This window comes from Phalacrocorax carbo, chromosome 4, assembly GCF_963921805.1.
Source record: "Phalacrocorax carbo chromosome 4, bPhaCar2.1, whole genome shotgun sequence".
Classification (NCBI taxonomy): Eukaryota; Metazoa; Chordata; class Aves; order Suliformes; family Phalacrocoracidae; genus Phalacrocorax; species Phalacrocorax carbo.
In genome coordinates, this window is record NC_087516.1 from 10657218 (window position 1) to 10681103 (window position 23886).

A 23886-nucleotide genomic window follows, 5' to 3' on the forward strand; every position below is an offset into this window, starting at 1 on the left:
AATTTTCTTTTGTCAGGGAGAACTGGTGACTGCATCAAAGGCAATAATTGAGAAAGAATATCAACCAAAAGTCATAGTGAGCACCACAGGACCAAATCCCTTCAATAAACTCACTGATCGAGAACTGGAAGAGTATCGCAAAGAAGTAGAAAGAAAGCAGAAGGGACCAGAAGGTTGGTTTCTCTGTGTTTTTTTTCTTCAATAGACTATAATAACAGCAAGTTTAGCACTAAGTAGAAGGTGGGTTACCTGCAAAGGCCGTGGATAAATTATTCCACTTCTGTGTGTTTCAGTTTTTCCAGTGTGAAATGGAAATTTAAAAAGCATATTGGAGATAGATTGCACGTTCTAAGTATTAATGCAGTGTTCTGTAAAATACATAGATCTCATCTTGAAAATTATCCTAGCAGACGAACTGGGGTGTTTAGTATGGCCAATTACTGCCGCTGTTTGGAAGTTGAAAGCTTGAAACTTCAGTCAGAAAAATGTGCAAAGTATTGCAGGTCATTCCACTTTGCGTCCCTTATCACTAGAGATAATCTAGGGTGAGAGGATGCTGTTGCTTTTAGCAGCAAAGCTGCAGTTTTCTAACCCATTGAAAACTGTGGATTTGAGAAATCCCTTGAATGGGGAAGAATACCATCTGATTGCCACTTGGAAGTGGCACATCCCAGGGACTTCCCCCAAAACAGAGTTTCTAAATTATCATAGAATTATGAGAGAATTGTGCTGTAAAAAGAGATTGTTGCTGCACTTGAAGTCGCTATCCTGCTTTACTTCTGTATAGCTCTAAGGGATGATACTTAACGATGCTCATCTGTTGTTAGGTTTTGAACGTGAATGAAGCAGCAACCAGAAGTGCTGTTTCTATTGCAGTGTGTGCTCCCTGCTCCTGCTTTTCAATAAGACAATGTAGGAGCCATTGCAGACTATGTGCTCAGTTAATCGAGTGTTGGAGTGTGCGGGGTGGGATACTCAGCTGTTACGCCTGTACAACTGCGTACGTTTATTCTCTCAGTAGCACTGCTACATCCTTCTTAGATAAGACACCAAAATATGTCTCAGTAACACAGTCTCTCCAGACACCAGCTGGAGAACAGAGTACATTGCTTAGAAGTCAGACCATTGGTGAGCACAGTATGTCAGATAAAAATCTCTGGATTTGAAAGGCAGATCAAAAACCTGTCAAGGAACAGATACGAAGACTTTACAGGATCGTGACATATTACCACTGTCTAAATCTTTAGATAACACTGAGGTTGCTGCTGCATGGGTTTCTTGTCAGACCACGCAGCAATTCATCACCCATCTTAACGGAGAAGAACCAGATGGGCAGAAGTCCACCCATAAGGAATTTCATACCGCAGTGATCAAAGCATTAAGGTCCGATCCTGACCTTTTGGCTGAGGCCTCAGGTATTACTAACATGGTACAGCTGGGCTTGCAATCTGAGGAGCAACCTCTTTACCTACACCATTTGGAGATTCTGTCAGTTGACTGTCATCTGTGGGACTGATTTCACTTTTAATTGTCTAGGAGAGCTATATGGAATGATGTTTTAATGTTGTTCCTGATACATGGTGTATCCTATTAATGTTTTCCTTTGGATCTAGGGCTGTTTAAGCCTGGAAGCGAGGGCAACCCTCCTTACTAATAACAAACACGCAAACCACTGTGAAATGTTTTGAATCATTTAATTACTGCATGTTTCTCATGTTCCTCTGATTATCTTTGCAGTCTTCTTTTGGGATGCAATTTTGTTTACTCCGAGTTTCAGCAATACAAAGCAAGCAAAAGAACGTTCTCATGTAGGTCTGACAGCATTCCCCCCCAACCCCCCCAAATACTTGTTTATTTCTTCCTTGTGGTTTTTCCTCACAAGTTGTCTTTAGAACAGTGTGACAAATCAATTCATAAACAATTACATTAGTCATGCCCTCTTAAAAAAAACCAAAAACCCAAACCCGAAACACCGCAGTGCTCAGCTGTGACTTCAAGAGTTTTGTGAATATCAAGCTATCACTTAATTTTCTTTTGCTTGTTTTGGTATTATTGAATATTCTGTCAGAATTTTGATTCACAAAATGTAGTTGTATCTTGTGTGCATGGAGCAAAAGGACACTTTTGTTTTCTCACATGCTGAAAGGTTTTGTCTGCCTTTCTAATTTCTCCTTGTCTACGTCTGCAGAACCTTCAGAAGATGGCAGGCAACAGAAAGAGAGAAGCCCCCCCGACCACACTTCAGCTCGCACTCCTCCCAGTACGCCGATTAAAATAGAGGAAGGTATGTTCTTCTGATTTGGGGCCAGGGGAAACCAGTAACTGCATCATTAGTGACTGACGCATGAAAATATATGAACTAATATCTAATAAAGGTAAATTATTTCTTATATTTTATTTTTATACTACCTAAAAGATATGACACTGAACTATGAGTGTAATAGGAGTTCTGTTTACAATAATAAAGAAGTGTGCATTAATATAAAGACAAATGTCCACCTCTCTGGAATGGCCGTGTCATCTCTTGGTGTTTCTCAACTGATCTACCCTTGTGTACATTTTCTGCAAGAAAGAATTGCTCTTATGAAAGGAAAGAGTGTCTGATGGTGAACCAGATGCAAATTTAGATGCTTTGGTAAATGTCCTTCACTGATTGCACATTTCTTAAACATTATTGTACTTGGATTACACCTCAGTATTTTTTTTCAAACTCAATTTGAATCTAAATATAATTACTTGCTCACCTTATGTAGCAGTTTTAACTGAAATGAGAGCAGGGCTGCTAAACAGTACAATTTCCTCAAAAAAAAGGATGAAATAACAATCTTGAGCAGGTGTAATCTAACTTTTGTCTTGTTTCCTTTACCTTGTATATTGGATATATCACTTGTCTGTTAGTCTTCCATTCACTACTTCATCTCATTCTGTTTTCTATAAGAATGGTTGCAACCATTCTTCTGACTTAACCCAATGGCTGTGATGAATGCATAGATTCTCTACTTGTGCTTTTTTCTTCTTGTGGCTGCGTTACAAACAGGAGATGGATATGCTAAAGAGTACCTGTTACCATAGTAAGTATCATTCCATACTCTGACCTGCTTATGTGCTTTGCTTCACTCTTGCATCTTTGTTTACTGAGGTTTTTTGTTGGGCTTGCTTTTCTTTTTAAAAGTAGGCTTTTTCAGTTGAGATGCTGATTTCTTTAGTTCTTGATTTCATTAAATTCTAGGTAGCTGCAGATCTTGTGTTAGAATGCCCTCCCCCTTTGAAAGAGACTGTGAAAGTGACATCATGTGTTTCCATATCTATGTGTCTGATTCCTCAGTTTGAAAAGGAATAGTCTGAAGTCGTCTTTCAGGTACAGCTGAAACAGGCCTGGGAGTTCCTGCCCCACCAGTCTGCTGCTGCCTACGCAGCTTGGCCTGGTAATGACGTGGAAGAAAGTTCCTCACCTATTCCAGTGCAAAGCGTCACCACTGATGGCGATTTAAACTTACCCAGCAGACTTCTGCCCAGAAGTGGATATGGAACTACTCTGTTATGTATATCAGCTGTAGGGAAATTCAAATTCCAGCCAATGAATAGCAGCAACTCCTACAGCTGTTTCGGCTAGATCTGCAGGGCTACATCAGATTATGCTTTAAAGTAACAAGGATGTTTGGCCCTTCCATTTGTATGTCCCGTTATATCCCAAAGTCGGTGTGTTCGTCATAGATATGAAAGTCGAACTACATCGTCGCCAACTGTGGTGTTACTAATAAAGTTCTAAAACGGGAAAATTCCTTTCAACTGGGAATTGTGTTCCACAAACTCTTCTGGCTGTATAAGTTTTCCAGGACAAACATACAAAGCTTATTTTAGAGAATAACTGGAAGTTCATGCCATGACAACTTTGGTTGGCTGAAGTTCTGTTGAATGACAGCGGTCTCCATATACGGCCAATTCATATTGTTTCTATTTAAGCGGAGCTGAAATCAGTGTGTTTTGTGTTAACTCGGTTACAGCCTAGTTTGTATGTTTGTCCACATGCTTGTGTTGAAACAAAACCATAAACCTTTGTTTTCATAAATAATGTGAATTGTAAACACACGCCAGTATTAATGTTACTTTTCAAACTCTTATGCCACAGTACACACAAAGGGAGAGCACGGATGTAGACATGATTATTCTAAAAAACTTAAATTTTGAGGTACTGCTGAGTTCTTATATCTTGCTGCAAAACTTAGTTTCTTTTTAAACCTTCCTAGTTACGTTACTGAAATCCGTCAAGTAGAACAGCTAGGTGTTTACATACTGTGTGCTTTCTTTATCAAATGTGGAATTTGTAAACCTCCCTAATTCTGGTACAATATTGCCCTTAGCAAGCAAGATAAACTGATCTTTGTTGGATTCCAGCATGATGTTAATCCATTTAGTAAAGATGATGGTAATGTGACAAACTGGGAAGGATAGCAGTCCTGGATTAGTGAGTTATAAATCTGTTTCTATTTATCCAGTCCTTAGGCCAACTGGCAGATGCTGTTTGAGCGCCTGTAGCTTCCTATTCTTAAAGAACTTCTATTCCCTTTTTTGAAACTTTGTTTAAAACTTTGTTTTAAACTTCTTTTAAAAAGATAAAATAAAACTGACTGACAATTTAATATGTTGCTTGTTCTAAAAACTGGGCAAGCTAATGGATAGAACAGAATATTTCAGTTGGAAGGGACCTATGAGGACCATCTTGTCCAACTGCCCACCACTTCAGGGCTGATCAAAAGTTAAAACATGTTATTTAAGGTCATTGTCCAAAGGCCTCTTAAACACTGGCACGCCTGGGGCATTGACCGCATCTCTGGGAAGCCTGTTCCAGTGCGTGACCACCCTCTCGGTACAAACATCCTTCCTAAAGTCCAGTCTAAACCTCCCCTGGCGCAGCTTTGAGCCATTGCTATGCATCCTGTCGCTGGATCCCAGGACAAAGAGCTCAGCAGTGCTTTCAGTTAATTCCTGAGAAGTAAAATGAAATCCAAAAAGAGCGTAGTGGTAGTGAAGAATTGTAGGTGGGCTTTCTTACCAGTTTGTGCCATGTACATATATGGGTTAAACTTGAACTTCAGGAGGCAGCTTGTAATGTACATAATCGCTTTCTCTTTTTTACTCTGTTTTAAATTCTGCCTGCATTATAACTTTTAAACTGCTAACTTGTGCATTCTGAGTGTTTGGCACTGAATACTAGCGTGTTTTGTTTATTTAACCTATTAGAACTTCATGGTGCTCTAGGCAAAACGTGTTGGGTTTTCCAGCCGGTGCTCACAGACCAGAGCGCTTACAGACCAGAGCCCCCTCAAATACATTCGAGAACTATTAATCCCATCTGGCAGAAATAAAAATAACTTTAATTGTCATTATCACAGGAGGAATGGGAAATGTCAAGTATTTTCTGTAAATTCTTGTGAATGCCTTCAGTTTTTCAAAATCTTGTTAATTTTAATTTGAAAAGGGGGGGAAAAAAATAGTTGCCTTCTGTTTGTGCCGTACACGGAGCTTGCCCTGGATTTTGTTCTAAATTCCTCCTTACGTAACATCAGCGGGGATATATTTGATACAGCTAACGAGACACTTCTCAGCTACAGTGCAGTGGTGAACATCGCAGGGAACTTTAAACAGTGCTTGTTGTTAAAGATATATGCGGAGAGAGGAGCTTTAAACAGAACATCTCTAAAGCAGAGTGGGGAGCGAGGGAAGTGCTACAGCTGGGGGAGTAGCAGTAAAGGTCAGCTTTGGACATAAAGTTATCACTAGATTTGTGATGTTCCTTCGTACGGGGGTGAGTTTTGCTGTTAGACATCACATACTTTTTAAAAAAAAAAAAAAAAAAGCTGTATCGCATAACCTGCTGAGCTCATCTAATTTGATGAACTACATGGATTTCCCCTATAGGAACCCATAATATATACTCATACCTTGCAAAAGAAGCGAAGCCTTTGTGATAGGAGATCGTTTTCTGAAGCAGCATCTGTTAGATCTCATGGAAGAACATTACCAAAATCCAAGCACTGTGATTAAACCGCTGCCTTGCCAGTCTTCAGAAGTTCATGGATTTGCACGTATGGGATCGCTGCAAGCCAGCAATTAGTTCTATCCCACCAAAAGAGAAAAGAATCATGATACGGGCTGTCATGGCGCTCTCATGGCACCAGTGAAAACTGTAGGTTTAATTCCTGCTTACTGTGCTCAAATCTCACGTGGCTTGCAAATGTTATAAATAAAACATGAGAGAAGTCTGAACCGTCGCTTCCTTGCTGGTTCACACCCACATGCTGGAATTCAGCTCTCTCTTCTGTGCCAAGAAGCTTAGACTCAAACAGAACTTTCGAATATCTTATTTCTGTCTCTGTGCCCAAACCTAAAGGAGAACAGACCTATTACAAAGGCTTTTGTGCAAAGCAAATATATTAGGGGTTTTTATCAACTTGCTTTGCTTTCTCTGTTCTGGGGACACTTGTGTAAACTAACTGTGTCCTTGTCTGTCCGTCCACTAGAGACACAGCAGGACCAGACCTACAAAGATGACAGTGACGCTGCAACTTTCAAGCAAACCCTCCCAGATCTCACCCCCGATGAGCCTTCAGAAGCACTCAGCTTCCCTCCCTTAGGGAAGGAGGAGGGGAGATGTGATGAAGATGTGCCCAAAAGCCAAACGGAATCACCTGCAGTGGAAAACAAGGAACCCCAGTGTCAACCCGCTGAAGAGCCGGTAACACCGACAGCCGAGGAGGGGACAGCAGCTGATGCAGGTAGCGATGAATCTCCAGGGAAGTCCCCATCGAAAAAGAAAAAGAAGTTTCGCACTCCTTCCTTCCTGAAGAAGAGCAAAAAGAAGAGTGACTCCTAAAGGCCAAACATACTGCAGAAACACTGTCATGTTTTAAAATTCATTAACCGCTAGAATGTACCAGGTCGTACTGAGTGTCTTGTCTTATTACCTAAACGAGTGCAGCAAGTAATCCAACCAGCCCCTCAACTTATGGCTTGATTGTTTAAGGTTATAACCAGAAACTAATGTCCAAAAAGGTGCTAATCCCGTGTTTTCAGCAGCTGCCACAGATCTGATCCCGAATTTGTAAGCAGGTGTATATGACTTCCATGGGGAAGGCATTGAATCACTATTTTTCAGTTGAAGCCAGCACCACTTTACAAAAGAGTAACAAAAATTTTCACAACTAAAAATGAAGCACACGTTGCTTACCGCAGGAAGTGTTCTTTTCCAGTAAATGTCGTCTGCTATACTGACTTTTAGAGAGGATGCTGTTGCAGTGGTGATCTCCAGGGGGATGTGCTCATGAACTGACATGTAAACTTCTGCAAGCTTGTGCTTACCCATCATGTTTTAGTCAAGCTTTGAGGCCATCCATTCCTTCCTCGCTTCCTCCCCTCTAACTATTGTAACGAAATGAAGGTGTTTTTCACTTCGTTTTATTTTATAACTGGCACTTGAAATCATCCTTGATGTCTAGGACTGAAGTAACCGTGGTGTGTTCCCCTCGCGTTGTGTGTTGAAAGAGCCCAATCGTTCCTTTTTGTTTTTTTCCTAGTGAATACAGTTTAAGGGAAATCGGGTTTTCAATCTGGCTTCCCTAAGATTCAGTCATATGGTAATTTGGCTGTTAGGACAGGTTAAGAAATAACTGCGTTACAAGGATTCTGGAGGTGTTTGCAGCCAGTGGTGTGAAGCATGGGCGCTTGTGTTTCGGGCCTTAGCACAGGGGGGTTTTACCCTCTTAAAAATCCCTTGGGTGCACACGCAGACCTGTTGCATATGAACCTGATTTGTGGCCTTTTGTGTTTGTTCCTTCCCATGATAAAAATGTAAATGCATTACACTGAATATTTAACCTTTTTTTTTTTTTTGTATTAATTATTTTCACTTACAAAAACTGGCACTTCATTAATTTTTGTTGTTGCCAGCAGTACAGAAATCCCAAGCAACCTTTGAGGTGTGTTTTCAGAGTTTGCTATAAATGTTTGTTTAACGTGTAGCATGGTAAAGAGAATCACTCTCACCACTGACTTCACTATTTCCCAGTTATTGCCACGCTTCTGTCCATCACTAATCACAACGTAGTGTAAGATCAGATAGGTGAAGCTTGCAGGAATTCCGCAGGAGCCCCGGCGGGGTGGCTGGGAGCGCCCCCAGTGCCCAGTGGTGGCAGCCCCGCGTGGGAGAGGGAGGCAGTGACCGGCGGCGGGGGTCTGTGGCAGAGCGGAATGTGGGGGTAGCCTTTTAGGACAATATTAAACATCACAGCTGGTAAAATAGCAGAAAACAAATGCCTTGGGTTCCTGCAGCAGGAAGCAGGGGGTGGGCGAGCGGTTGGAGGCAGCGGTGGCTGAGGAAGGCCTGTGCCAGCCTGGGAGGTGCTGGTACCGCTGGTGGGTTTTAGGCAGGGAAGAGGAAACAGCCGCAAGGAGAAGGGGAGCTGTGAGGCTTCGGCAGCAGAGAGGGGTGGGGAGGTGGTCACGGGGAGGGTGAGTGGGGGGCACCCATGGGGGCAGTGAGGGGCTCCCCGCGAGCCACTGCATGGCATGAATGGCTTTTGGCTCGTACTGTAACCTTGCCTGTCCGCTGCCCGCTAGGGAGCCTGCGGTACTTACTTTGCTAAGTTGCGTTTCATTGCAGGGGCGTAACTAAATGACTAATTGCTCTGTTTCAGTTCTTTAATGGAGTCCCTCCATTTACCTTGACCACATATGCAATGACTCTTAATTTCTAGTTTTGTAGTTTCTGTTCTTTTACTTCTTTGTATTACGATATGAAATGTAGTCACGTATGGTATGGTTACACACTCTGGGGCTGAATAAAGTCCTGTATTTTTCTTTCTTTCTTGTATCATTAAGTTCTACTCACAAATAAAACTCTTTAAAAAAAAAAAAAAAAACCTCTGGTTTCAGAACTTGTACAGTTTTATTCTACAGCTGTAGCCTGGTGAATTTAATTGGCTCCATTTTCTTTTAATGATTAATGTGGCGGTAATGATTGCTTTAATGGATTCTCAGAAAAGAATCACATGGGCTACAGCAGGGTTCCTGCCCCCGAGGGTCCCTGCTGCCCGGGCACCGGTGCCATGGGCTCCCTCGCCTGACCCAGGCCTCTGGCAGCCCCAGCAGCCCGGGCTGGTGTTGACGGGTGTAACATCTGAACCGTCGTGAACTGACGGGATGAGTGTGCAGGTAACAGTTTAGTTGTAATGCAAAAAGAACAGTGCTTGGTCATCAAAAAACATCATACTGTACTAGAAATATAAAACATCTCACAATTTATGTATTAAAACCAAGGCACCTGTGCCACAGGCTCGGTCAGGCGCAGGAGGGCTGTAGTACATGTCCCGCTTTCGTTCCCCATTGTCGTGTTTTAGGGCAGTTGATGCAGCTCGCACCAGAGGCGCCGTGCACGTGGGGAGATCGCTGACTCTTGTACAGGAACTCCCCATGGGGGGCTCCGCTGGCGCGGCCTGTGCTGACAGTGAAGGGAGAGGCAGAGCAGAGCCCTCAGTTCCTGGCCGTGCAGTGCCCAGCAGCGCTTGGGGGCGAGTCGGGACTGCGGGCGCTGCGCTGTGCTGCCGTCATGCCTGGCTCTGCTCATCTGATCTTCGTGCTTTATGCAACTGCTTGGTGGGGCTTTTTTCTGTTTGCAAACCTGGCCGAGCTGGCTGGAGGCTGCCTTAAATGTAACTGCTCCTGGGGGGGCCACAGAAACCTGAAGCCTGTTGTGCACGTGGTCATCAGGTCTCCCCTTCCAGACAATCAAAATCCTCTCCCTGTTTGATCAGCGGAGTCAGGTGTTGCAGAAGTCCTTGGAAGCTGGCACGAGGTCTGTGCTGGCTGCCTACTCCTCCTTTTTCTGCTGCTTCATGGAACCAAGTAGAACGAAGGGGATGAGGAAGAACGCTCCGCAGACAGTGAAGCAAACCTCTGCCCCTGCCAGCCAGTAAACTGCAAAGGAAACATGATTTTGCTCATTAGGCAGCTTGGCTGTGTGTCTCTCAGCTGGCTGGCAAAGCAGCTATGCTGGAGCCCCCTCACTGCCCCTGCTGGGGGCTCTTGCTGTTGGTATCAGGCCTCTGATGTGAAACACTTGGGAGTCAAACACCCAGGAAACAGGTTCTGGGTTTGCTCCAACTTACCATTAGGTCTGAGGTGAAGCATTGACTTGCTGTGTGGCTGCTTCCCCATATTCTGTCCCTTTTCCCGATGATGGTTTGGGGGAACTGGCCGCGTATGGGAGTACTGTAGGCTTGGTCTTAGCTAGGGCCAGTGGAAGCTCTGCGCTCCCTGAGCCCACACTGGACAAATGCCCTGGAGCTCTTTAATCTCATTTATGGGTTACAGATACGTTTACTACTGAAGAGTTCATTACTGCATATGCTGGACTGGCCCTACGTAATCTGTAGCACCTTGGGCTGCAGCTTCATGACATGTGGGGAACCAGTTACCGCAGCACAGGTGCCATTGCTGTCACTGATTCCTGCTGACGGCTGCCAGGGTGGCACCGGCAGCCGGGGCTACCTGCTGAAACGCTTCCTGGTCAGCCTCTGGCTCCCCCTGTGCACGGGGGGCTGGGGCGGGGGAGGGGGCTTTGTTGCTGAAATGTTTAAAGAGTCAGGCCCTACCTGCTGTCTAGTTTAGCTCTGCTTGGATCAACGTCTCTAACTCATCCACGGGCTTCACTGCTGCTAACTAGGGCCGTGCCCTGCCCCCGGTGCAGCTCTCGGGGGTACCTACTTCTGCAGCGACAGCGCTGTGGCTCTGAGACGTGCCGCGCGTCCCCTGCAGAGCCCAGCGGGCTGCGGGGCCCAGAGCGACGCCGTACGCGGGCAAAGGCAGGGCAGGAGGCCGCACTCACCGGTTGCTGACAGGACGGGTCCCAGGGCTCTGGCGAGGGCGCCCAGGCTCCGCAGGATCCCCATGATGCGCCCTTTCTGGCCGGCCGAACCTGCGCAAGCAGAGAGCCCACACTCAGCGACGGGGTTGCGCTTGGGGCAGGGAAAGGGGCAGCTCAGGGAGCCCTGGTCTTTTGGCGGTATTGCCCACATGCATCTCCCCCTTCCCGTGCCCCACTTGCTGCCCGCGCTGCACCAATCCCCACTCCGCAAAGGTAACCATGGCTGACTGTGTCACTGGAAAACCACCATGGCTTGTCAAGAGTGCTTGTCCATGGGCACCTTCCAGTGCGCTCTCCCCATCCACCCCCAAAAAAAAAAACCCCAAAACCAAACAAACAAAAGCTTTACCTTGTACACAAGCGTTGCTGAGGAGGCACAGGTGTATAATAAACAAACAGAAGCACGGATGCAAGTTAAGAGCAACACAAAAGTGCTGTTAAAGAGCAAAGCCTCATCTTTTTGCCTCAGCAAGCTCTGTAGTACTGGCAACCAGCAGAACCAAGGCTAAAGAGGAACCGTGTCATCCACAGATGGTACACAGCACCAGCCGCTTTACAGGGTTACGTAGCAACCAGTGGCACAAACCTGGAAGGTTTGAGGAGGTTCCTTAGAAGGTCTTTCTTTGCTAAGGAATCAGGAAGAAATGATTTTCACTGCTGGCACCGACGGCTGGTGTCTGTCTCAGAAAGCCCAGGCCATCCCCAGCTCCGCACTTTGCCCACAATAGGAATTCTTTGCCCACTGTTCCCCATCTTTTTTTTAATCATAACCAGAAATAAGGTTGCTTCAAGGTTCCCCATTGCACTGGAACCAGCTGCATTGCACAGCTCAAACAGTGAGCGTGATGCTGACGGTCACTGCAAACAGCGTTGCTGTTTGTCAGCCCTGGGCAATCCCTTACGGAGTGCTGAGGGGTTTCGGGAGCAGCTACAAGTCAGTCTGGGGTTTTCCTATGCTCCCTTCTGGGATATTTGCGCATTTCCCAGGGTCCGGATGCTGCCCTCTTCTCTCCACAGCCCCACTGAGCTTCCCTTCTGAGCATGATGCTCGCAGGAGGGAAAGGGTTGAAGGCTGCAGCACCTCCAGTGTAACGTGGCTGGTTTGTTGCCCCCAGCAAAGCACAGTGCGACGGGTGGGTATCGGCAGTCGTGGATCGCTGGCTTTGCTGCGAGGGGTCAGCGTACAAGTGGCCAGGAAGGGCTCTTTTCTGGGCTTTAGCCTCACTCCTGCAGAGGTGGTTATCGCTGCGGGGTTATGTACGTACAACGTGGAGCAGCGCTTTGCTCGATCACTTAGCATTTCCGCCTGCCTTGTTAATGCATTTGGGGGGAAAGAGGCCTTTTGTTGAAGCCTTGCAGCAGCCAGAGCCGCCGGTCCAACACTCAGACCCGAGGTGGACCTACTCCACGAGCGTTCCTGTTGATGCATCACTAAGCTTGAGGTCAGTTCTGTATTTGGGCCAAGTCTACACAAAGGTCAGTTCTGTGGCCCAGGGCTGCCGCTCAAAGCAGGAAAGACACTCACCATAGCCTGACACCACTGCTGACAAACACGGGATAACAATGGCCGCAGCTGGAAAAATCCACAAAAGAGACTGTGAATGAGCAGCAGAGAGCTCAAAACAGTTACAAGAGCAATAGTGAAAAACATGTGGCCCAAACTCGTTACTACTGCAGAGAAATATGCTGAGCTCTGGGGCACTGCACCAACAATGAATCATCAGGTTTAATCCAGTTCAGTAATGAAAACACCCCCTCAAAGCCAACCTGCACAAAGAGCCCAGAGCCACGAGGGCTCCGAGCAGATGTTTCACATCCGTGTCTCTCACTCCGCGAGCCCACGGGAAAGGGGCGGAGGTCAGGCCAGCTAACCGGCACTTTTCCAAATCGCTGCGGTCTTGTCAGGTGGAGCGGGGAAAGGGAATCGCCCGTATTTCAAATGGACAACGAAGTGGCTGTACACAGAATCAGCGTCCCCATGCACACGGCTTTACCGTACTCAGGGGTGAAGGAGGCAGCTACGCTCTGTCTTGGGAAATCAATCAAGTCCAAGAAGAAAAGGTTACAAAATTTTTGGATGCAATGGCCAAGAGCCGTTCAGCAATCCCTGCCCTCTTACTGAAACAGGGGCCTTTACTGCCAAGAAGGAAGTGCTTTAAGCATACAAAGGAGAATCTTTTCTGGGAAGGCAAGGACAATTGCAGAGCAGGAACCACAGATATCTTGCCTTAACTGCAGGCGCCCTAACTCCTGGGGCAGGGGGAGGAGGAGAGGGGGAGAAGAGGCCCTTCTGGAGGCATTTCTAGCTGATTTCACTGCGGAAGAGATGGGGTCTCCTGCCCAGGTACAGAGCCTAGGAATACGAGGCTCCTAACTCAGAAGCACAGTTAGACAAAATGAATACCTCCTCCCACCCCTCCTCACCGAGGGGCTTTCAAAAGCAAGCTGTCTGTACGTAAGATGTAGATTTTGAAGCCTGTCAAACACACAGCTGTCTCTAGACAAGCAAGCTACTAAATAGATGCATTTTGAGGTTTACAGTTTACTCTTAAATCAAGCTGTATCACATGAAAAGAGAAGTCTCCTATTTTCATAATTAGTCGTATTTGAAGCTTCTTAAAAATAGTTAGCAGCATTGGGAATATCTGAAATGTCTTTTCAGACAGGCACTTCAGTAGATGAATCCAACTTCATTCATAATTGTTTCCCTGAATAACAGCTTAAATTGGCAGAATATTGTTTATATAAACACTGGAACATCTTTGAAAACCATCTTTCCTTACCAAAAACAATAGGAGGAGTTTTGCTCCCTCCCCAAGCGAGCAGCCACAGTGCAAGTGAGCAGCGCAGTGTCCAGCCAGCCCCAGGCCAGACTGTCCAGGGCGAGGCCGGTTTACCCTCGCTCTCGCTCAGCTGGACCCCACACTCCAGCCTTCAGCTTCGGAGCCTGCAGGTCTCCTCAGCCTGCTGCCTAAGAAAGAATGCAGCCACCGCAGAAACGCAAAGGCATGCTGCCTCCATTCTTTTCCTCAGCTGAGCTATTTAGTGAATATCTTGCTTCTAGGTCTGATGAGAGAGGTGAAAAACACCCTCAAGAGCTCCCCAGTGAGGCAGGACAACAGGAGCACTGGGGATGCTTCCAAATGTCACCATGGCAACTTCCTGTGATACAAACAGCATCAGAAAAAAGACAGACACTATTTCTTCTTCTTCTTTTCTAAACAGAAACATCAACTTTCTGTTACTCATAGTTTGAAATTAGAAGTGCCTCTTTTTTAACTGGGTGAATAAATAGATGAAGAAAAATTACTTGTGCTTCGCTTTCAGTGCGTTTTGAATAGCTCACCGAAGGAGTACAGCAGCAGTCCCACACTCAGCATGGTCACATTTGCAGCCCATCCAATTAGCAAGAAAGCTGGAATCAGCAACATAATAGCCTGCAAAATGAATGAGTCACACAGTTATGTTTCAGGGCTGCTTGTCAAAGCCTCACTGTAGGTGTCCTGCCAGTTCTCTTCCACTGATGAGACTACATTTATGTTAGAAGCAGAAATCCCTTTCTTCCCAAGCAGATATTTCAAATTCACCTGGATGGCCACACAGCAGCGCAATTTACTTTTCTGTTCGCTCTGTCACACGGCTGCAAACCATGCGGGGGCTGGAGTCACCTGCACCACAGGCTGCGGTTATCCCAGCACCCACTTCCCACAGCTGAGGAACAACTGATTTTTGCAGCTCACTCTCTCACCTAATCTGCTGGGTTTTGGTGTTTTTTTTTTTCTTGTTCTGCGCTGAACTGGACAGAAATCTAGCTTTATCTCCTGAGCCTGCACAAGACATCAAAAAGCTTGTGTGCAACAGGACTAAAGCTCCTCTTGCTTGTTTCAGCAGTACCAACAGATCTTATGGGCTAAATCAAACCCTCTTTAGCTTTCAGAGTCCATACTTCTGGAGCCAAGAAAATAAAAACTGGTGGTGGGGGGGAACGGCATTTGAAATTCAAGCCCAAAAAGAAAAAACATTCTTCATCTCCTCCAAGAGCCTGGACTTCAGTTCCCGTGATCTCTCCCTCACAGACCTTTCCCGGAAAAGATGCATCAGTTAAGATCTGCTGCACGTTTCACAAAAGAGGGTATTGACTCCCACCAAATGTCTCATTTTGAAGATTCAGTTATAAATGAGCTACTGTAACCACTGCGCTAAGGGAGGCCACATTTGCCATACGATCCAGATCCACAAACAAATTGGCATCAAATAAGCAAAAGGGGGAGCTCCCACAAAAGCCACTCAAGCCACAGACATCCACAGAAAGAGTGCCCCGGGGCCAGCAGGCTTCTGCACAGTGCACCTGGGTGTTTATGAGAAGGGATCAGCCGAGACCAGCTACACGGAGTATTTCGAGGTAACTACACTTCTCAGTGCAGGGAAGAGGAAGGAGCATAAAGATTAGCGGGGCAAACCACAGTTGACATGAACTGCAGTGCAGTGACAGCAAACACAGCAGGCTGGCAGAGCATGTGGAGGAGGCTGATGCAGAGGAGAAAGTGGCACTAACACAGCAGCGGGAATTTTCGTTCACAGGGAAATGCTTCCTATGTGACACAACAAATGTGCCATTGATGTTTGCCAGCCAGGGAGCAGGAGGGAGATGGTTTCATCAGCAGAAATAACTTCAAGAAAAGCTGTGTCAGTTCACTGAATGCAGGGCAGTTGGGTAATCTTTTCTGCCCTGCCACCATAGAAATCATACTGGCCTCAAAATCATGTATTGATGGAGGCTTTAACAGTCCAAGCAAACCTATTACCAAGCAGCCAACAAAAGTTCAGAAGCACTCGAAACCTGCTTTCTTTAGTTCCATACACAAACATAAATGACAAAACACATCTACTTGTCCCACAGCTGTATAAGATGCAGGGAACCGTTCCCCGTCATCCCAGTACAGCAGCAGCAGCATCTCTATGAAGAAAGAGACAAGCAAAACAAAGAAACACACACTTTCATCAGCGGAACTTCTGGCTGAACATTAGTATGTGCCATTGTTACATGTAATACTGATGATCACAAATTGAAGATTGGAGGAAGAATCTATTTCCTGCTGCCCACCAGTGAAAGATACTCTAGGGAAAGCCTGTTAAGCACGGAGATGGCCAGACTGATGATGTCCCTGAAAATAATTTGCCAGAAAGAGAGTCAGAGATCAGCTCAGAAGCAGCTTTAGTAGTTTCAATGTCTGCTCTGCAAGAGAAATCACTGAAACAGAGCACAACCTTCACAGCATTTTTCCTGGCTTGCACAGACAGACACTGTTCTCATTCTCTGCTGCAGTTATATATGAAGAACTCAAAGTTTCAATATTATTGTAGCTGATATGGTAAGAAATTGCTCTAATGTTCCAAAGTTTAGTTAGACTAATAGGTGCTCAACAACCAGGGTCTTGAGAAGTCATTTAGCTGGATTAACAAGACAGAAATTTCTTTTGATTTGACAAGTACAGTTATAGCCTCCAACCACCTTTTGTTGCGCTTTAAATTGAAAATTAACATATCAGATTTGTGGGGGAAAAGAAAAAAAAAATTTTTTTTTACCATTTTTACAGCTCTGATTTCATTTCCTGGCTTGATTCGGCGAGCATAGCCTCCCTGGATCACAGCCATTGTTATTCCAATAAAGAAAAACATCTTGCCCTGCTGCATGCTAGAAGGGAGGCAAAAAACACAGATTATGGAGTCACGCACAGAGCATTCCACCCTGGGATTCACAGGTTCAGTGCAGACCCCTTCCTGAACCAGAGAGAGAAAATGCTTTTTGGTGCTCATGTGAGCAGTGCGAAGTTCTTAATATGCTGACATTAGTTTCCATGGCGGGCAGACAGCGAGAAGATAAACCTCTGAGGTCTTACACAGAGATGGGACGCTGCTGGCAAATGCTGCAACCATCTCTAGACTGCTATGATGTAATTTAGCTGTTTCTAGGGTGGCCCACAAAGAGTCCATGCATTAACTACCCTGTGCCATATGCACAGGAGGTGTTGGTTTCCAAGGAACAAGTGTTTTGCTTTCTGACAACCACTGCCACCACTCATGCAGAGTTTGATTAAGGTCACCAAGGCACAAAATGGACACTGGCATGGTAGTGATCATGTAGTGCACTGGGAAGCTTGCAACACCACTCCCTCCACCCTTATTTCCTCAAATTCCCCTTTCACCTCTCTTTCCTAATAAACTACATGGATATTCTCAGCTAAAAGCCCTCACCTCCATAACTACCTCATCTGTCACACAGTCTGTGCTGTTGGCATAAAGATGTCTATCTTACTACATGGCTATCCTGAAAGGACTGTGCAGAAGCAAGCTTAATACACTAGAAACCCTTTCCTTGATGCACACACATTAGTTAAGCCACAAACTGTAATGAAAGACAGACAGGAAAAGATGAGACAAACCCCTGAGAATTACTCAAAGGGAAGGGCACACATAAGGAATCAAGCTGCAAGATCACGTTCCTGGCTGGAAATCTTCCTATGAGCTGACAGGAAAAGTATTTCAAGCTGAGCTGCTGCTGCTAGTAGATGCTGTTCTCTTTCTTGTCTGGTGTTTGACTAAAGGAAATTAAACTCTATGATGTAATGACTATACACCATATGCAATGCAGAACTCTGATGAGCGAATATAATCACATAGTTATCCCTCCATCCTCTGCCTTTTTTGAGCTTCAAGATTTGTTCTGATACTGAAGAACTCTTCTGGCCTAGAACAGAAAAGGTTTTATCATAACTAATACAACTAGCCCAGCTATACATATTCATCTTGTGTACTGATTTTCTCTAGTTATTAGAAGTTGTAGATTCAATGAGTATTTCCTTTCATGATAAACAGTGTGCCTGTATTTTCACAAATTGTTCCCACAAAGCCCAAATATCACCGAATAGAGTGGTTGCTTTCTCAGTGTTTTCACTAACCTCATAAAGCCTCTCTTGGAAATAAATTAAAAGACCTTAAATCAAGATTTTGGAAAATATCCTAGACAAAATATATAACATTTATCTTCTAAGCGTGCTATACCTGCTGAACTGGAATCTCTGGTGAGTGAGAAAACTCAGTGTATACTCCAAGCCAGAAAACAGGAAGAGGTACAGGAAATAAGCCAGGCCCAAGATTTTGAGATTCTGAAGATCTAAACAAAACAAAACAACAAAAAAAAGCACCGGGGAAAAAAACAAAACACATAAAAAGAGAGATAAATACAGTGGTGTTTTTCAGACATAACTTGAGAATATAATAGCAACAGTAGAACAACTTTTATCAACTGTCCAGGGAAAACTTCTCACCTCCACTACTCATTTTAAATATCCATACAAGACATGCCACAAAATGACCTCTGCCCACTCCCTCCCTTCTTTTGAGGGGAGGGGAGCCAAAAAGACTAATCTCTCTCTGGGTCACCCTGGTCTCACTCACCCAATCCAGCCCCTCTGCCCCACACTGACACCCCCACCTACACTGGGATTTATTTCTTTATTTTTAATCAATACCTGCACTCCACCTAACAGCTTGGTGCCGCTCTCAGGATGACACTGGCTAAAGCTCAGCATCCCTTTTTCTAACATACAAATGGTCTGTGACAGATTACCTCACTTTTTTTTCTGCCAATGCAGGGTTTAACAAGTTGTCTCCAAAGCGGCAAATACTACTCTATTCCTGATAGAGCAGCAAGGAGGACTGAATGATAAGTTGGTGTACCTGGCAAACACCGATTTATTTTCTACAGCTTAAATAATTTCATACACAGAAATGGCAAACTCAAATCCTACATCTCCAAGTCCTGACCTGAGAAATAAAATTCCAGCCTGAATTTTCTTGGTTTGCAGCTTGGATAAGCAAACTCACCATTTCCCTTACTCATGCCTTGATCTATCTTTTTAAATCACTTCACTTACTGCAGCCCATCCTGTGCTGCAGCCAGTGCCTGAAGAAAAAGCAAGTAGCAAGTCAGAAATCTTCAAAACACTAATCTTTGTTGGGAATAACAGGACCGGCATTGAAGGGAACTTGCAATTCCCTGTTCGTAAGTTAGTAAGGTGGGTTTTAAATGAGCAAACAGAGCGCTGCTTCTGAAATGGTTTGAGTAAAGCTTTCGCTTAGAAACCACCGCCACAAACAAAAAGACATACAATATTAACATAAAAGACCAACCAACACTTACTCTCCTCTTTACGGGATTCCTTTCCTCGGGTGACTGCGGAGAACTGAAATAAAGCCAAAGGACTGAGCAAGTCAACTGCTGCCTGAAATCCAGATGTCACAGAAGAGACCTGATCAGAGAAAGAGAGAGGTTTGTTTAAAAACCTGATGTAATAACTACTGCAAGGAATGGACAGTAACAGTCAAATGTGCTTCTACATCTACACAACTTATCTGAGATGAAACAAGGCAACTGTCATTGGTGTTTGAGTGATCCCCAATAACATCCAAGACCTTCTGATCACAGAACTGGCTCTAGCACTGTAACTAGAAGGTAGGGTACTGATCACAGCTTTTGCTGAAGACAGAAAACAGTTTCTTCCTGGCTTCTTCAAAAGCAGAAGAGGCTCATTCTCCACAGCCCTGAAGGTGGCTTTATTTGGTTCACTTTCTGCATCCTCCCTCATGTCCAATGAACATTTACTGGGAGAATAATGGCACCTCTGCCTGCAAGCTCATGGGAAGCTGGGGATTTGCTTGTGTGCTACAGGTTTGAGAACAGTATGTGTAGCACGTCAAACAACAGTCTGCTTTGGTACTGGTTGTTCTTTTAGCCAACCGGGGACACCTCCTGGGCAAGAAAAGGAAAATAGGATTTTTAAAGAGATTCCTTGGAGAGATTTTAGAGAGATTTCTAGTGACATCTGCCCAGCCACACTGTGTGGCTTTGTGAAGAGGAAAATTTATTTTGTAGCACTTCTGGTCCTTGCACTACATACATCTCAACCTAATTATGCATCTAGTGGCACCTTCCCTGCTCCTTACCAACAGCAGCTTAGGAAATGCTTATTCTTTCATCCATGGGGAATTTAATTTTTAAATTCATTTCTTACTCTAAGGTATACAAAATTGAAGAATATACTCAAGAAGAAATAAAGTCTAATTTCTTAAGGAGACAATCCCTTTTAAAGCAGCAGAATTTAGACTGTCACTGTACATGACAGTCACGGGGGGAGCTAAGATGGCCTCAAGAATCCTAAATAATCACACTTAGTATTTCGCATCTTCAAAGCACTGTACAGGATTTATCTGATTAACTTCCTTCTCTTCCCAGATAGGGAGGGAGGGAGCTATTACCCCCTTGAGGGCAGTGATTAAAGGTCAAATTATCAGTGGAACTTAATCTCAGAGATCCTGAGGACTCATATGGACTGGATTTAATGAAGCTGTAAACAAATCAACTGTCAATATGGTATTAACATGACCCCCATCTTGTTTTGATAGTCAGAGCTTCGGAGTAGCCGACAGCAGAGCTCTGAAGCCCATTCGTCTCACAACAGCAACCAGTTCAATATACCAGACTGGTTTTCTATCAAGCCATAAAGCTGCTGATCCATACAGAACAAACTAGGATATTTATCTCCCCTTCCACTGTGTGTATTGCAGAGAGTAAACAGACACTCCCAAGAAGAAGTTTCCTCATGCTTTTAAAAGGTCTGTAAGAGGATTTCCTGAAGCTGGCTTGTAGCAATCCTCAGTTCCTGTGTTTGTTGGCATGATGGTGTTTGTATTACAGCATAGAGACTCTTCTAACAAGCAACTCTCTTCAAGCATGTTTGCCAGTAATAAAAAAACCTGTAGCTTGTACCTGTTTTGAATTATTATCCATGTCAGACAGGGTGCCAAGCTGCTCTGTACTACAAGGCTGATTTTAGTTTAGTCCAGAGGACATACATTTTATATGTATGTTTAAAATCTTACGTGTTTTATGGAACAGATATATATATGAATTAGACTTTTTAAATATATTTGTGTGCGTGCATGTAAATTTCTCCTATCTTTGCCCTAAAAGCAGTAGTCTAGAAGTGACTTCATCCACTGATCGATAATGAAAACATTGTCCTAAAACTGACAAAAATGTTTCACCACCCCCAAATAACAAAGTATACTCTGCCAGTTTCAGTCAATGTCACCAGCTGCAAAGAGTGTGAACCTGCTAAGAATCTAAAATCTGCAACATCTAACTTGTACTTCATTTCTATGTTTGTGATTTATTAATCCAAAATGGCTCGATTTTACTTCATGATCATGCCAAAAGTCACCTTGAATGGTAGACATTTTTCACAGTGTCTTTGTTTACTCTGTTTTCTCCTAATGCAGAGGGACTAAGTAGCATGTCTTGAAGGCATACTGCCAGCCCAAATCAAGAATGCAGCCTGGGCCTTCCAAGCTCCAGCCTTACCCTTCAAATCAGACACTGTTTAGTATGCACAGAGCAAAAGCCTTGTTTTCCATTAGTCTGTAGTGATGCTGCATAGCCCTACACATAGTCCTTACATGATTAGCTGGACACCAGAAAAAAAAGTGGTAAGGCCCTTGCTCCAGCCAGGCAGCCTTGACCTCAATTAGCTTAGTTAAAAACTAACTGAAAACCTCTTAAGGGTGACAGATTCCACTAGAGACCTTTCCATTTCTCCCTTCTCCCAAGCAGGACACAGCAGGAGCTGTTTTGGCCACCTCACATAAGGCCAGAGACACTGAGAGGTGAATGGTACAGTTAAGGTACAGTTCTCTGGTCACTCTTCACCTGATAAACTTGTGGAACTGTTACAAAAAACCAAACAAACGGGGTGGGGGGAGATGCACAGCAGAAATTCTGTTCTCCTTGGATGAAAACGCATCCTTGTTCCCCGTCCTGCCCCACCTTCCCTTTTTCTACAAGTTAATTCCAACATGAATGAATGTGAAATATTTGATCTCTCCTGTGAAAAGAGGACTGACAGCAAAACAAGAATATGACGAGGACACAGCATATTTCAAGGAAACAGATGTCTGATCCCACTGGCACATGCTCCTACTGGTTATCATTTCCCCTCTTTTTACAGCTTTATCCTTCCAACGCTTCCATTCCTATACTTTGGGAGCACCTGCTCCAGCTCAGCCCAGCCAAATTTCAGAAAGGCAGCCAACATAGCTGCCCTTCCTCTGTCATGCAGGGGCCAAGAAAACTGCTCTCCTCCCACTTGGACAGGGGGAAGAATTACTCAAGCAAAGAGCAAAGCAGCCTGATAAGTGAAATTACAAATACCTTGGAACACATATCACACAGGGCCATGGCCCAGTTGCAGGCTGGAAGGAGACAGCATGAAAGCACTAACACTGATCACCAGAAGCTCCAGTGCTGGACGAACCACCATCTCATCAGCAAACACCCCGTGTATTTTGCACGACTGGGACCTGACCCTGAGAGGCACCTATTTATCCACCTCACACAATACCCACTACTGCACAGACGCAGAGCCCCAAAAAGCAGGGACAGAGTATTCATTCCCTTACCAAAATTCAGTCATGTTGGCTAATGACTAGCTTATGAGGACAACTCTTGAGAGAAAAAAAAAAAGAAGCGGGGAGATATTCAGCCATTACACAGTCCTAAAAGGCCCTGAAGCCATTCATCGCTCTACAGCAGAGGTGGGATTGTTTATAGAATACAGATTCGCTCTACAGCACTCTCCTACATGAATATGTTGCCACCACCCCAGAGTGTGCAGCTCTAACCAAGAACTGGATTTTATCTGGAATGTTCAGAAAGAGCCAAATAGGAAAGGGGAACAGATGACAAATGGAACAGCTGTTAACAAAAAATAAAATAGCTGTAGTGCTTGGGAAGATAACGTGAGCAACCATTTTCACATGGGACACAACCTGCTGGGAAATGCTCAGAGCAGGTTTAAAGTTTTGCCCTGGCAGGAGCATTGCAGACAAAAGTTTCTGGAACAATTTTTAATGTCCAATGGGTTTGGCTACCCAGAAACCAAGCATGCTTCAATGGGTGAGTGCTGCTTAGAAACTAAGGATGACAGGAAAGATCCAACCCAGCTGAAGGCCTCAAATAGAGTGTTTCACCCAGATACCTAGGTCTGAATTCGTTCTCCCCTACACTACCAAAGACAACTGTTCCAAGAGACTTTTAATCAGATATATCTTGGACAATCTGATCACACAATATTGAATCATAATGTTGATAAATGTTTGGCCCCTACAAATCCAAACAGTCACTGAATTTTAGCACATGTAGATATTTTGTCTGTGGAAGACAGCACAGCTCAGAGATAACAGTCATTTGCTACTTGAGTGTTCAAAATAATCAAGAAAAGACAAGATAATAGGTAAGAAAATTTCTAACATATACTGGCTAAATGAAAGAAAACCTAATCTGATGCATTTACTTTTATGATTAACTCAAATTCACCCCCAGGGAGCCATTGTAATCATAGTTTAAAATTCACCCTCTTCCTCATAGGCTCCCATTAGTTTTTGAGAAATATAAACATGATACACCAAACCCCACAATTAAGCAGACACGTTTGCTATAAAGAAGTTCTCATATTACACTGGGCTAGGAGACGGGACCATCACGCAACCGCTTTGACACCAGGCTGAGTAATAATATTAAATCCTAGTCCCAGGAATGAGCTAAATACCCAGGATACTGGCTCAGACCCTTCTTCATTGTTTCCACTATTTCAACAGCTCTCAAATCCTGTTGTTGCAAGAAACACAGATCTTCATATTGATAGCCCATTTACCCGTTTTTCTTTGGGAAGCGTCTCCGGAAGTAGGAAGAAGATGAAAATTAAATCAGCCACTGCAAACGTGAGTGCTAACAATGCTGAACGGAGATAGAATACTTCTCCTTTCTCTGTTTCCATGGCTAGGTAAGCTCCAATCATGGGGCCCAGGGTAAAACCAAGGGAGAAAGCAACGCCAATCATTGCCTGCAG

At 44.4% G+C, this 23886-nt stretch overlaps 2 protein-coding genes across 25 annotated transcripts in view; one reads left to right on the top strand and one right to left on the bottom strand.

Annotated features, from left to right (window-relative positions):
• Nucleotides 1-8918, top strand: part of ADD1 (adducin 1) — a 64618-nt gene extending 55700 nt beyond the window's left edge. For 5 of the 17 annotated variants that reach the window (XM_064449008.1, XM_064449007.1, XM_064449010.1 and 2 more), the window contains 4 exons: nt 17-173; nt 1248-1415; nt 2189-2284; nt 6522-8918. In XM_064449008.1, coding sequence (XP_064305078.1) covers nt 17-173; nt 1248-1415; nt 2189-2284; nt 6522-6874 — 774 coding nt within the window. In that variant the 3' untranslated portion in view covers nt 6875-8918. Of the gene's footprint in view, nt 1-16; nt 174-1247; nt 1416-2188; nt 2285-3037; nt 3073-6521 lie in introns of those variants that run through there. The other 12 variants (XM_064449012.1, XM_064449015.1, XM_064449014.1 and 9 more) reach the window with 6 other exon arrangements.
• Nucleotides 7897-23886, bottom strand: part of MFSD10 (major facilitator superfamily domain containing 10) — a 28204-nt gene continuing 12214 nt past the window's right edge. For all 8 annotated transcript variants that reach the window (XM_064449032.1, XM_064449028.1, XM_064449031.1 and 5 more), the window contains 8 exons: nt 23692-23880; nt 19125-19233; nt 17984-18095; nt 16508-16616; nt 14268-14358; nt 12447-12494; nt 10883-10972; nt 7897-9972 (listed from right to left, as the gene is read on the bottom strand). In XM_064449032.1, the coding sequence (XP_064305102.1) occupies nt 9866-9972; nt 10883-10972; nt 12447-12494; nt 14268-14358; nt 16508-16616; nt 17984-18095; nt 19125-19233; nt 23692-23880 (855 nt within the window). In that variant the 3' untranslated portion in view covers nt 7897-9865. The remainder of the gene's footprint in view (nt 9973-10882; nt 10973-12446; nt 12495-14267; nt 14359-16507; nt 16617-17983; nt 18096-19124; nt 19234-23691; nt 23881-23886) is intronic.